At 41.0% G+C, this 12,377-nt stretch overlaps 1 protein-coding gene and 1 long non-coding RNA gene across 9 annotated transcripts in view; one reads left to right on the forward strand and one right to left on the reverse strand.

Moving 5' to 3' along the window:
- Positions 1-12,377, forward strand: part of LOC135114080 (uncharacterized) — a 94,651-nt gene that overhangs the window by 68,415 nt on the left and 13,859 nt on the right. For 4 of the 6 annotated variants that reach the window (XR_010275205.1, XR_010275202.1, XR_010275200.1 and 1 more), the window contains one exon: positions 4,681-4,809. This is a non-coding gene — a long non-coding RNA (uncharacterized LOC135114080). The remainder of the gene's footprint in view (positions 1-4,680; positions 4,810-12,377) is intronic. The other 2 variants (XR_010275201.1, XR_010275204.1) reach the window with 1 other exon arrangement.
- Positions 1-12,377, reverse strand: part of LOC135114077 (multiple epidermal growth factor-like domains protein 6) — a 165,474-nt gene that overhangs the window by 66,091 nt on the left and 87,006 nt on the right. For all 3 annotated transcript variants that reach the window (XM_064029757.1, XM_064029758.1, XM_064029756.1), the window contains exon 2: positions 4,660-4,797. In XM_064029757.1, the coding sequence (XP_063885827.1) occupies positions 4,660-4,797 (138 nt within the window). The remainder of the gene's footprint in view (positions 1-4,659; positions 4,798-12,377) is intronic.

Consider the following 12,377-nt stretch of genomic DNA (forward strand, 5'->3'; position numbering starts at 1 on the left):
CAGTCGATGTCGGACAAGCTCAGGACACTGATGCTTGTCTCGGCAAACGACCAGACACAAGAATCTTGGGCCTAAGGATGGACTGTGTTTTTGCGATTTGCCTAGGGAACATAACACAGAAACTGAAGCTAAGTAGAGTCTGGCATGCATAATGATACTGGGACAAAACAACCGCTCGGAAAGGGAAGCAGCCCATGTGTAGCATCGCCCGCTCACCGTCCCCTTCATGTGTGTTGTACCTGTAGCTTAGAACCGTTTTGGGTGTCCACTTCATTTGGGTAACAGGAATAAAAAAACGACGTGTCCCATCCACTTACAACTCTATTACCAGACCTGCTCACCCATAGAAATGTCCCTTTCCTGTACGCTTATTGTGTTTTCTTTTCCTTTTTTGTTTTTTTTTAATTCATGCTTTTAAGCCATGAGGAATGAGAAAAGTAAAAATGATAAAATTTTCGTATAAATTTTTGGCTGAATATTTTCGCTCTTTCTGATTTTAAACACCATTTCTTTAGGTTTCAATTACCACTTAATATTCATGAACGAGAGTGGAGAATAACAAGCTCGAGAGAGAGAGAGAGTAAAAAATAAATACATAAACACTTAGGATCAAAGTGCGAGAAGTAAGAAACCAAAAATATTTATAATCTTCAGAAAAATGTGCCTCAAAAACAAACGTGCACCTTTCCTTCACACATTCCTTATTCCGCACCACGCCTGCTGATGGAGGATTGACTGGGGAGAGGACAGAGAGGGGATGCCTTTGACAGCGGTACAGAGATGCTGGCAGTGGACACAAGTCATCAGAGAGGCGAGGCGTGTGTGTGGCCTGGCGGTCCCTTATTAGCACCCGTCTCCTCTACGCCCCTCAGATCTGCCGGACGGGATGAGGGGCCACGCCTCCCGCAGCACATGAAAAGACCGATCGTGTGGTGACGTTTGCGGACGAAAAAAATAAATAGATACATGTAATGATTTGGGACTGGGTGTGGAACAGCGTCGCGTCATTAACTCGACTTGCATATCCTGGTGTGCGTTTATTTAGCTTGTTATGGGATGTCCTTTGTTCTGCTTGCCGCTCCTCCCCTCCCTTTCTCTCTCTCTCCCCATCCCCCCGACTCTCTCTCTCTCTCTCTCTCTCTCTCTCTCTCTCTCTCTCTCTCTCTCTCTCTCTCTCTCTCTCTCTCTCTCTCTCTCTCTCTCTCTCTCTCTCTCTCTCTCTCTCTCTCTCTCTCTCTCTCTCTCTCTCTCTCTCTCTCTCTCTCTCTCTCTCTCTCTCTCTCTCTCTCTCTCTCTCTCTCTCTCTCTCTCTCTCTCTCTCTCTCTCTCTCTCTCTCTCTCTCTCTCTCTCTCTCTCTCTCTCTCTCTCTCTCTCTCTCTCTCTCTCTCTCTCTCTCTCTCTCTCTCTCTCTCTCTCTCTCTCTCTCTCTCTCTCTCTCTCTCTCTCTCTCTCTCTCTCTCTCTCTCTCTCTCTCTCTCTCTCTCTCTCTCTCTCTCTCTCTCTCTCTCTCTCTCTCTCTCTCTCTCTCTCTCTCTCTCTCTCTCTCTCTCTCTCTCTCTCTCTCTCTCTCTCTCTGTGTGTGTGTGTGTGTGTGTGTGTGTGTGTGTGTGTGTGTGAAGAGGGGAGTTGATTTTTAATATGGGAGTGTTTATAACAAGATGACCATCCTAGACTTCGTTGACAATGTGATGCTCGCGAGGGCAGCGTCGTCTTGGTGTTGGGTCATGGAGCACCACATGGAGGGCCAACGCCGGACCTCAAAGATTCTCAGCCAAGACTAAGGCTCAGTTACAGGTGTTAATAAGCTTTGTTTGAACCTTCAGTTGATATTGCCTGCAGGTGTTTCTAGAGGCTTAAATGGTTGTCCTTTAGGCTTATTTAAGGAGGCCTGGATGGTTCATTCCCACACTTGGTAGCGCAGCTGGGTGTTTTAAGTGACACCTGTCCGTCATATATTTTTTTTGTTTTTACTTCATGCCTTTAAGACACTAGAAATGAAAAAAAGTAAACATGATAAAATTTTTGTATGAGTTTTTGGTTTAATATTCTCCCTCATTTAGATATCAGTCGCCATTTCTTTAGCCTTCAATTACCACTTGATATTCACGGATGAAAATGGATGAAGAATAACAAGTTCGAGAAAAAAAAAAAATTACACAAACACTTAACATCAAAATGCGAGATTTAAGAACCCTAAAATATTCATAATCTTCAGAGAAATATGTGCAGTGTTTTCGTTCACTATTGCTTTATTTGCATATCGATGGAATATCTATTGAGTGCAGGTCCTCCATTCCCATAGCCCCGCCCCTTTGTAAACTTATCATTTATCTCTGCTTATTATGATATCAAGTGCATTCATACCTTTAATTCACCTCATTCCTTCAATCATTTATAAGATTCAGAAAATGTTCAGAGGAAGAGGATTCAGGTTTTCTTCATATTATACAAGGATTTCTTGACTAAAATCTCAAAGGATAAATATCAATATGCTATACCGAGTGTGGAGAAGGAAGGGAGGGAAGAGAAGAGAGATGACGGAGAAGCAGTGTTGGAGAGGAGAGCGTAGGAGATTTCCTTGTCTTTCTTCTCAGCAATAAATGGACAGTTTCCTTCCTTTTCTCATCTCCATCACAAACCAGTGTTCCCTCCTTTGCATGGCACGAAAAAAGACCGTACGATTTTTTCTTTTCTTTTCTTTTAATAGAGTTTTATAACATAATGTTCGCGAGAAAGTAGACTGGAAATATCACTGAGTAATGGGACAGAGCAGCTTTATACACTTCCAAATCCGTGCCTGGTAAAAGGGAAAAAATGCGCTGTGATTGTAAAGTAAAAGCGAGTGTCTGTGTGCCAGCAAATATTTCTCATTTCCGAGTTGAGAGCTTTTATTGTCTTTGTACTGTTATTTTGTTCTCTTGTTAATTTTTGTTTTCTGTTTGTTTGTTTTTTGTTGCCTGCTCGAGATTAATGGAACTGTTATTGACATTGTCGTTATTATATTAGCATTATTGTTGTTGTTGCTTTTGTTGTTGTTGTTTTTGTTGTTGTTGGGGCGGGGCAGGTGACTGGTACACTCAATGTTCTTGCCACTTCTCTGTTCTATTTGTGATAATTTCAATCACCTTGCCAATTAGCCTCGCTCTTAGATGATTTTGGAAAATATTAATAGGAAAACAATACTTTTAAACGTATGAATCAGTCCTTCATAAAAACTGTGGAAATAAAGATGTCATTTGCATAAACTCATTCATATCACCATCGACACACGTCACGCCTCAGATGAGCGTATGTAAATAATACGTTCATTTGTTTGTATCCACGATTTTTTCAAGAGTTAAGACTTCGAGATTTTTGTTTTATTATTGATGTTTTCGAAAATGAGCTTAGGACAAGATTAACGTATAAGGTGATTGAAATGATTAACGTATAAGGTGATTGAAATGATTGAAATGAACTTAGATATAAAGGACAAAAAAAATGAAAAAAAAAAGTGACAGGAACACTATAATCTCATGCACCATTCACCTGCCCGGCCTAAAGGAGGCATATGGCCGGGCCCGTAAATTTAGGATCAGTTTAGCCTGAATATCGTTCCTGTTTGTGATGGAAAACTAAGCGAACTATTAACTTTAGGGAGAAATCCTGAACAGAGAACAGAATATTACAAACCATAACAATAATTCATTCCCATAAAAATGAAGCGAATTATTCAATTACAAGAACATGAAACATTAGCGCTTTTTTTCATTTCACTCACTGCATTTCATTTACTTTCCCTTCCATGTCGTTCTTACCAAGGTAGTACTTTCCTGCCTTCTATGGCGTATAAAAACTGCAGCCTTCATAATCATTTCTAGGGTAAAAGTGGCCATTCTTTCTGTATTGGCTGTCGAGGGGTGGGTAGTGAATCATAGCAAAGAATCAGTATACTAGATGAACCATACGAGGGAACAGAGAAACGAGAACACATTAAGAGGATGGATGAAAAGGAAGGTAATGAAAAAATGGATGTTCTGAAGGGACAGGAAATGAAGGAGATGGAGAAGCAGGAGGAGAAGGTCGAACAGGATAAAAGGTAGTAGTTGAAGGGAAGGTGTAAAGGAGCAATAGGAAGAGGTGAAAGAAAAGGATGTAGAAGGGAGGAAGGAGGATGTGAAGGAGTAATAAGAGATCCAGGTGTAGATGGAAATGGAAAAAAGAGACTAACCTTAAAAAAAACTCACATACAGAGAGAGAGAGAGAGAGAGAGAGAGAGAGAGAGAGAGAGAGAGAGAGAGATCACTGAATTCCACTCGCCTGACATATGTGACTGAATTTCCAGTTTTTGTGCTTTTGGTAATTGAATTCTGAGTTGCAGCAGTAGATGTGTTGTTGCGTTTCGTGTGTGTGTGTGTGTGTGTGCGTGCGTGTGTGTGTGTGTGTTTGTTTGTGTTAGGAGGGATTAGCCAGCGATCATGATGCTTTGCTTGCCTGAGATTGAAAACGTTTCTGTATCTCTCTTTGCCTGTTAACTTTCATTACACATTCTCTCTCTCTCTCTCTCTCTCTCTCTCTCTCTCTCTCTCTCTCTCTCTCTCTCTCTCTCTCTCTCTCTCTCTCTCTCTCTCTCTCTCTCTCTCTCTCTCTCTCTCTCTCTCTCTCTCTCAGCCTCTTACCTCTTCTCATACTTGACGCAGGCCTTGGTGTCCTTGTAGCAGCCTGGCCTGTACACCCTGACGGTGGCCGTGTATGCTCCCACAGAGGGCACACGAACCGTCACCTGCTCCTCCCGCTGGTACCGACACACGTGGAGCCTGATGAGTAAAGTAAATGTGGTTTTAGTAATGGTAGTAGTAGTAGTAGTAGTAGTTGTAGTAATAATAATAGTAGTAGTAGTGCCTTTTTAATAGTAGTAGTAGTAGCTTTTTTCCTCCTGTCACTATTTTTAACATCGAAATTAGCATAAAGTCATAATTTATCTCATATTCACTTGTTATCTTCTCCAGCCCTTAAACACACACACACACACACACACACACACACACACACACACACACACACACACACACACACAGCTCCCAACCCCTCTTCCTTTATAGTTTCCTTTCTGTTCCTCTCCCTCCGTACTCGCGTCTTTTCCGTGTTCTTTCATCTTTCCATGGCCCCTCGCCTGCGCCTGCCGCCAGCACCTCCTCTGTTGTAAGACTTTCTCCGTTTTCATGCTTTCTCTCAAAGGATTTCCCGGTGATGTGAACGCTAAGTCTCAGCTGAATCTCACCTTCCACACCTGAGAGCTAATGAGGCGATTAGGCCCATTTTACGCCGTATTATCTTGTTTGTTTTCCAAGTGATTAGCTTAATTTGCTTGGCTGTTTTTTTTTTTCTTTAACTTTCTCTCTCCCAACAATATTTCGCCAGTTTTTCAAGGCTATTTAAGCTTCTTGGCCATAAGCCTTAAGCCAGTTGAAAGATTACCACCATTGCTCTTAGCCGCTAAGCCCATTCGGAAAGTAATTGTTTGGGACATAACTGAAATTTATGACCGAGCTGGGGAAGGAGGTAGGAAGAAGGAGGGAGGAGGGAGACCTGTTAGTAAATACACGTTTTATATACTACATGGTAAGGAATGACTAGAAATTATCCTTAAATGGTCCCAGGTTTGCTGTTACCATGTCCGCTGGCAGAGAAGAAGCATTCCCCGCCTTTTTGTAATGCGTAATAAAACCTGTCTAGCCGAAGTGAAACCTGGCGACTGGAATGACCGCACCTGTCTGGAGAACCTTACTGACGGTGGATTAGTACCCAGGTAAGCGTGCTGTGTCGAGGACTTCTTAGCGTCGCGGTCTGTTCGTGGAGGTTTTCTATAAGGGAGCGTAAAGGGGAGGTTCAGTTTACCTGTAGACGATTACCTGACGGCCACCGCGGCGCAAGGTGAGGCCGAATTAATTACCGTCGCGGCTTCCGTAATGACAGGCGAGGTGTTGTAAGTCTTGTATGTACTAATTTGTTAAGCCCTTACACGAGCCACTGGTGCTGTGTGTGTGTGTGTGTGTGTGTGTGTGTGTGTGTCAGTGTGTTACTCTTTACAAGAAAGATATTTTAGTGTCGCTTCGGGTACAAAAAAAAAGAAAAAAAATAGCTATACATTGTTTTCGCTTGTGATTTTGCAATTTGTATCACGATGGAATTGCCGTTTTTGTCAATAGACTGCGTAATTGTTCGTATGTGTGCGTGTGTGCGTGTGTGTGTAGTTGTTCATGTTTTTGTTCGCATACGTGAAGCACACAATAACTAATTTTCATTTCCATCGTAGTGAATAAAAAAATAAAAAAAACTGGCGACTCATTTTAAATCCTTTCAGGCCCTCCCGTCAACCAATCGTAGGACGTGAGGGAAAGATATCAGCCACTCGTTTTAGCCAATCAAAAGAGGGATGAAGAGACCATTGCCTTGATGTCAGCACACGTGGTAAAAGTTCACATGGAAGGTAAAAGTAGAGAGAGCATTTATCAGAAGGACAATTGGCTGCAAACTCTTTACTATTGCACGTAATATTTTCGCTGGGGGTAAAATTTAAACGCAGAACAGTAGCGTTAAAACTGGGTCCGTTGTCAAGGATTTTAGAGTCGGTAGTTGAGAATGGAGGTAAAAATTGTTGTGTAAAAACGAGAAGCGAGTTGCTGCCAAGGACGTGATACTTGCTAACGATGCCTTGTAGAGTGAGCACACACGCGAACGCACGTACCCATCCACCTACCCACCCACCCACACACACACACACACACACACACACACACACACACAACGCATGCACGTAACTACCCACCCACACACACACACACACACATACACAAGGTCACTAACTAAAGATAACAACAATTTACTAAAAGTCTAGTGAAGCAAATTTCAACAGTCTCTATCACTGGGTAACTAAATTATGACCTACGCTGCATATTGCTATAGGAAACAAGACCTAGAAACCGCCCTGCTGGTGCCAAAAGAAACAAAAGAAAAAAAAACGGGTATTTATTCCCTGTAGGTCAAAGAGACGTAAGTGCAGCAAATGTTTCTGGTGAAGACGAGACACAACAGTCTTCAGGAAGTGGGTTAGTGAGGACATCATTGTGCTGCCGCCGTCTCCCTTAATTTGGTGTCCCTACTTGCCACATGGTACCCTTTCCCCCCCACCTCTGGCACACCCGGCACACACCACGCACCCCTTCACTCCGTGGTCCGTACCCTCTCCACCTACCCTCTCCACCTGCCACGAGTCTCGACCTCCACATCACCCCATTAAGCACTCCTCTGTTACTCTGTTACCATTCACGCGTGCAGCTCCCTCCTCTTTCCTCTTTTTCATCGATCAGACCTTAATACATTCTCTCTCTCTCTCTCTCTCTCTCTCTCTCTCTCTCTCTCTCTCTCTCTCTCTCTCTCTCTCTCTCTCTCTCTCTCTCTCTCTCTCTCTCTCTCCTGGCACTCCTCGCCTTACATAAGCCGCACCCCATCACACCTTCCTTGCCAACTCGCAACTCTCCCAGCAGTCGTCACCGCCTTGCTCGACACATGCCAACACCCTCCCCTAACCCGCCCTGTCGCACCCCCTCCCCTCGGCAGCTCCTTAATCACCCCTTCAGAAGGATATTAAAGGAGGTTTTTACTACCGAGGGAAGGCCGCCGCAGGGAGGGAGTGAGGGAGTAACTCTAGTACTCCACGCGTGAGATAGGGATTCTTGAATGCTCATACCTAATATTCACTGTCAGTTTGTACGCGGGGGATGATGATCTAAGTATCTTTTTTTTTACAAGTCATATTTTTTTTTTACGAGAATATGAATGTGTGAAGGAGAGGCAGCTGGTGTATATAGATCGGCGTGTAAAGAAAGAGAAAGGAGGGAATTTTTGGCGGTAGTAGTAGTAGTAGTGGTGGTAGTAGTAGTAGTAGTAGTAGGTACCGTGGCAGCAGCAATAACAACAATACCATAAGGAAAAAAGGAGGAAGACGAGAGAGAAGGAGGAAGAAGACCTGCAGAAGCAACAGTAACATGAGAAATAGGGAGAGGATGCAACAGGGCAGGACAGAGAGTTTGAGGAGGAAGAGGAGAAGCAGCAGAAGGAGTAGGGGGATGTGGTTGGAAAAAAAAAAAAAAAAAAAACGAAAAGAAACCGGAACACGAGGGAGGGAGGAATGATAACGAAGAGGGACGGAAGGAATATGCAGGTCTGTTACCGCACTCGCTTGATATTTGAAGCTGCAGTGTATGATTTCAAGGAGTCTGGGATACTGAAAGAATGAACGAAAGGAAAAGGAAATTCGAGAGAGGCGGTGCGAGTGTATTGTTAACACTGAACAAACCAGTGTGGAAAGGAAATTCAGTACAATACGGAGGATTTATAAAGAGTGAAAACTATACAACTGCACTGCGTACGACTTCATGCTGAAAACGAACCAAACGAAATATTGAAGTGGAAATGAATAAACAAGATATAAAAAAAAAAAAACACGGATTTTCTCTCTCTGTATAGCTACCGTGATTTCTGGCGCTGTATATTCCCAGTCCTGCGTCACTTTAAAATCAACACAACACACACACAACACAGAGAAGCTTCCCCGTCAACCACGACCCTTTCGTACCCAAAAGTCCAAACATGCATTGACATCCGCTCCAATATTTACGACTCTCCCAAAACATACGGTACATCAATAACTTCACTTCACACCCTATTGTACACCCCACAACACACACCAACACCCATAATATACACATAGCTGTAATACATTCATGGCTAACCTCACGGCCCCACACCCAAAAACACACCCGCGCCTGCATATCCTGAAAGTTGAGAGGAAAGGTTATGAGAAGATGTGCAAGGGACTAAAAGTAAGGAAGGAGCAAGTGGAGGTGAATGAACGAGTGAGTGAGGACAGAGGAAGGAGGGAGATGGAGCATGTATGAGTCAGAGAGAGAGAGAGAGAGGGGAAGAGAGAAACAAGTGCTGGTAAAACATAAAGGGTGCGTTTTATGGCGGAAATCTTATGGTTGTGATACGCTCCTAAGAAAGGAAAAAGGGTGGAGGTGATGATGAAAGACATAAAATTCGAGGAAGCCAGACATGAGGCCTTCTTTTTTTTATTTTTACTTTGGAGCCAAGAAGCCTTAAGCGAGACGTAAACAGCGGCTGGCCTGCATGCCATTCACGCGGCAGATTTGCTAGGGAAGTTTTGCGTTTTGTGAATTATGAGTAAATCATTCATATCTGCACGCGGGAGACGAAGGTGAATGGAGGCAAAAAACTATTGTCTTGTTTTCCCCGCCACCTGAGTTGTTGGTGCTCGTGTTGTTTAGAGGTAAGGTAGTAAATATGTTAAAAGTTGTGAAAGTGTTGGAAACGTCATGTTCTTTTTTTTCATCTCCTTTTTCTCTGTTGCTTCTAGTGTTGGTGCTCGTGTCGTTTAAAGGCAAGGTTTAAATGCATTAAGTGAAAATTGCTGAAAATATTTTGTTATTTAGTCGCTGCTTCTGTTCTTGGTGCTCGTGTTGGATAAATGTAACGTTGTAAATAAGCTTGGATTGTGTGAATCTTTTATATCACACTTTATATTCTTGGTTTTCCTTCTGTTTGTGTCCCAGGTTACGAGTTTCTGGAAAGGTAAAGGTGTAAATAACATCAAAACCTGTGATGCTCTAGAAATCTCGTAATTATTGTTTTATTTGTCTAGATTGTGCTAAGTGCCCTTGTTTCGAGGAAGCGGCGTGTAGGTTTTAAAAGTGAGTGAGAAGTGAGAAATTGTTGAAATATCATTCTTCCTGTCTTTGTTTCAATCCTACTTGGCGTTCGTGTTGTGTATAGGTAACGTAGGTGGGACTGAAAAGTGTAAAGTTGTTGAAATATCACTCTTCTTGTCTTTGTTTCCGTCCTACTTATGTTGTTGGTGTTCGTGTTGTGTGGAGGGAACGTAGGTGGAATTAAAAAGTGTAAAGTTGTTGGAAATGCCATATTTTCTTTTAGTTTTGCCTGTTATCTTTGTTGTTAGTTGCCGCGGTTGTCAAAAAAAAAAAAAAAAATATTATATATATATATATATATATATATATATATATATATATATATATATATATATATATATATATATATATATATATATATATATATATATATATACTCGTATATATATATATATATATATAGCGCTTAGGTAAAGAAAAGTGAAATAGTTAAAAATAGCTGGAACAATACTCTACACACTATTTTTTTTTTTTTTTCAACCTCTTTGTATCTTACCACCGCCATCATCCTCACCACTACTACCACCCCCACCACCACCACCACCACCACTACTACTACTACTACCAGCACCACCGCAATTTACCACCACCACCACCAACAACAACAACAACATACCTTCTTTCCACCACAGACATGTTCTAAAATCATAAAGGAACTAGTGAATGTTGAGAAAAAGAAAAAAACTTGAGTGTTACGTAACCCTCGACAGTTTTCTGGTCTGCTCCTCACTGCCTTCCTTCCCCTCCCCTCCCTCCCTCCCTCCCTCCCTCCCTCCCTCCCTCCTTTCCTCCCTCCCTTGCATAAACTTTGGTGTTCTGGGCAGAAAGGAGAAAAGACGGAGAGCAACGAGGACAGGATGATGGCAGCGCTGTGACGTATGAGGTGAGAATTAGTGTAAGTGTTTGGTTTAAGTATCAGAGGCAATAAGTGACAAGAAGATAAAGTACCAGAGATATTTTTAAGTATACGCAGATATTTAGAGTTTCTTTGTTACTTGATGCACACAGCAGAGTTTTCAAAAGCTTCCTCGTCTTTATTCCTAACAACTATAAGTGTGTTCTTGTTTTTATTAATAGTCTAAAAGAATTCTGCGCCATCATTAAGAGAAACACTTGAGACCTAACCTAACCTAACCTAACCTATCCATGTGGGCCTTGAAAATTAATACTAATGAAAATAAATAGATGCATTAAGATCTGGTCCATAAAACTGAGTGTAAGTATTAAAGGCTGTAAGTAACAAGAAAATATAGTACTGGGGAGGGTTTTAAGTGTACGCAGATGTATTTAGTTTGTATGTTACTTGATATACACAGTCTGAATTTCAAACGTTTTCTCGTATTATCCTAACAACTGTAAAAGAGGCTCTTGTGGGTTTTTTAAGTGTTTTCATGTTTTTACTAATAGTTTATGGTTCTGCGCCACCAGAAAAGAAACACATGTGAGAACCCGACTGTTCATCCCTGTGGCCTTTGACGATAATGCTAATGAGAGTAAAAAAAAATAAAACGCATTAAAATTCAGCTCATAAAACTTAGTCATAATATTCATACTCCCAAGTCAACAGTTTCTTTTTATTTATTATTTTTTTAAAGTATTTACATCAAACGGTTAACATTAGACACGATAAAAAAAAACTACAGCGCATTAATTTAACCACGGCAATAACGAATATAAAAAAAAATACATGAAAATTCAGTCCATGAAACTGAACATTGATGATAATATTCATACTCCCAAGTTAAGTTTATTTTTTTATTTATTCTGAAGTATTTATACCAAACAGTGAACACAAGGTACAATTAAAATACAGCTCAGCATTTCAGCAGCAGGAACAATGAGTAAAAAGAATATAAAATAAAGAAAGAAAGAAAAAAAAAAGAGATAAATTAAAACAACCCTTAAAACTTGACCATAGTATTCATAATCCAAGTTTGTTTTTATTCTTGTCTATTCTCAAGCATTTATATTAACCCTTTCAGTACCAGCGATACTTTCCAAGCTTCATAAAATCACCTTTTGTTAGTTAAAGAGCAAACGGAGATAGAACGCTAGTTGATGAGTAGAAAGAGATTACTTTTTACCCTTTCATTTCAACAAAATCATCTTAAAGTTATTACTGTTTTATAATAATATCCAGAATAAAAACTAGCTAATATCGCTGTACTGAAAGGGTTAAACAGTAAACACTAGAAGCAATAAAAGCTACAACGCATCAATTTACCTACTGCAATACTCTAGACATTGATGATCGCACCCATGATACTCTCCATCCATCTGTATCTGGGACACAAGTGACCTCCAAGGCGATGGCAACGAGAGAAAGACACAATTTATGGTTCCGTGTTAACATAAGCCAGCCATGCCCTCGTTACGCTTCACTTGGTCTTCTTTTAGTGAGGCTTAGCAAGATTTAAAGTCGTTCTGTTTTTAGTGATATTTGTTTATTCATTTATTCCTTTATCTATGTGTGTGTGTATTTATTCATGAATGTCCATGTTTTTCTTTGTATTTGTGTTGTTTTAACCTGTTTGTTTACTAATTCTTGTACGTCATTTATTTATTTTTTTCAATTTTTAATCATTCATTCATTCATTCATTCATTT

The sequence above is a fragment of the Scylla paramamosain genome, chromosome 27 (genome assembly GCF_035594125.1).
Source record: "Scylla paramamosain isolate STU-SP2022 chromosome 27, ASM3559412v1, whole genome shotgun sequence".
Lineage (NCBI taxonomy): Eukaryota > Metazoa > Arthropoda > Malacostraca > Decapoda > Portunidae > Scylla > Scylla paramamosain.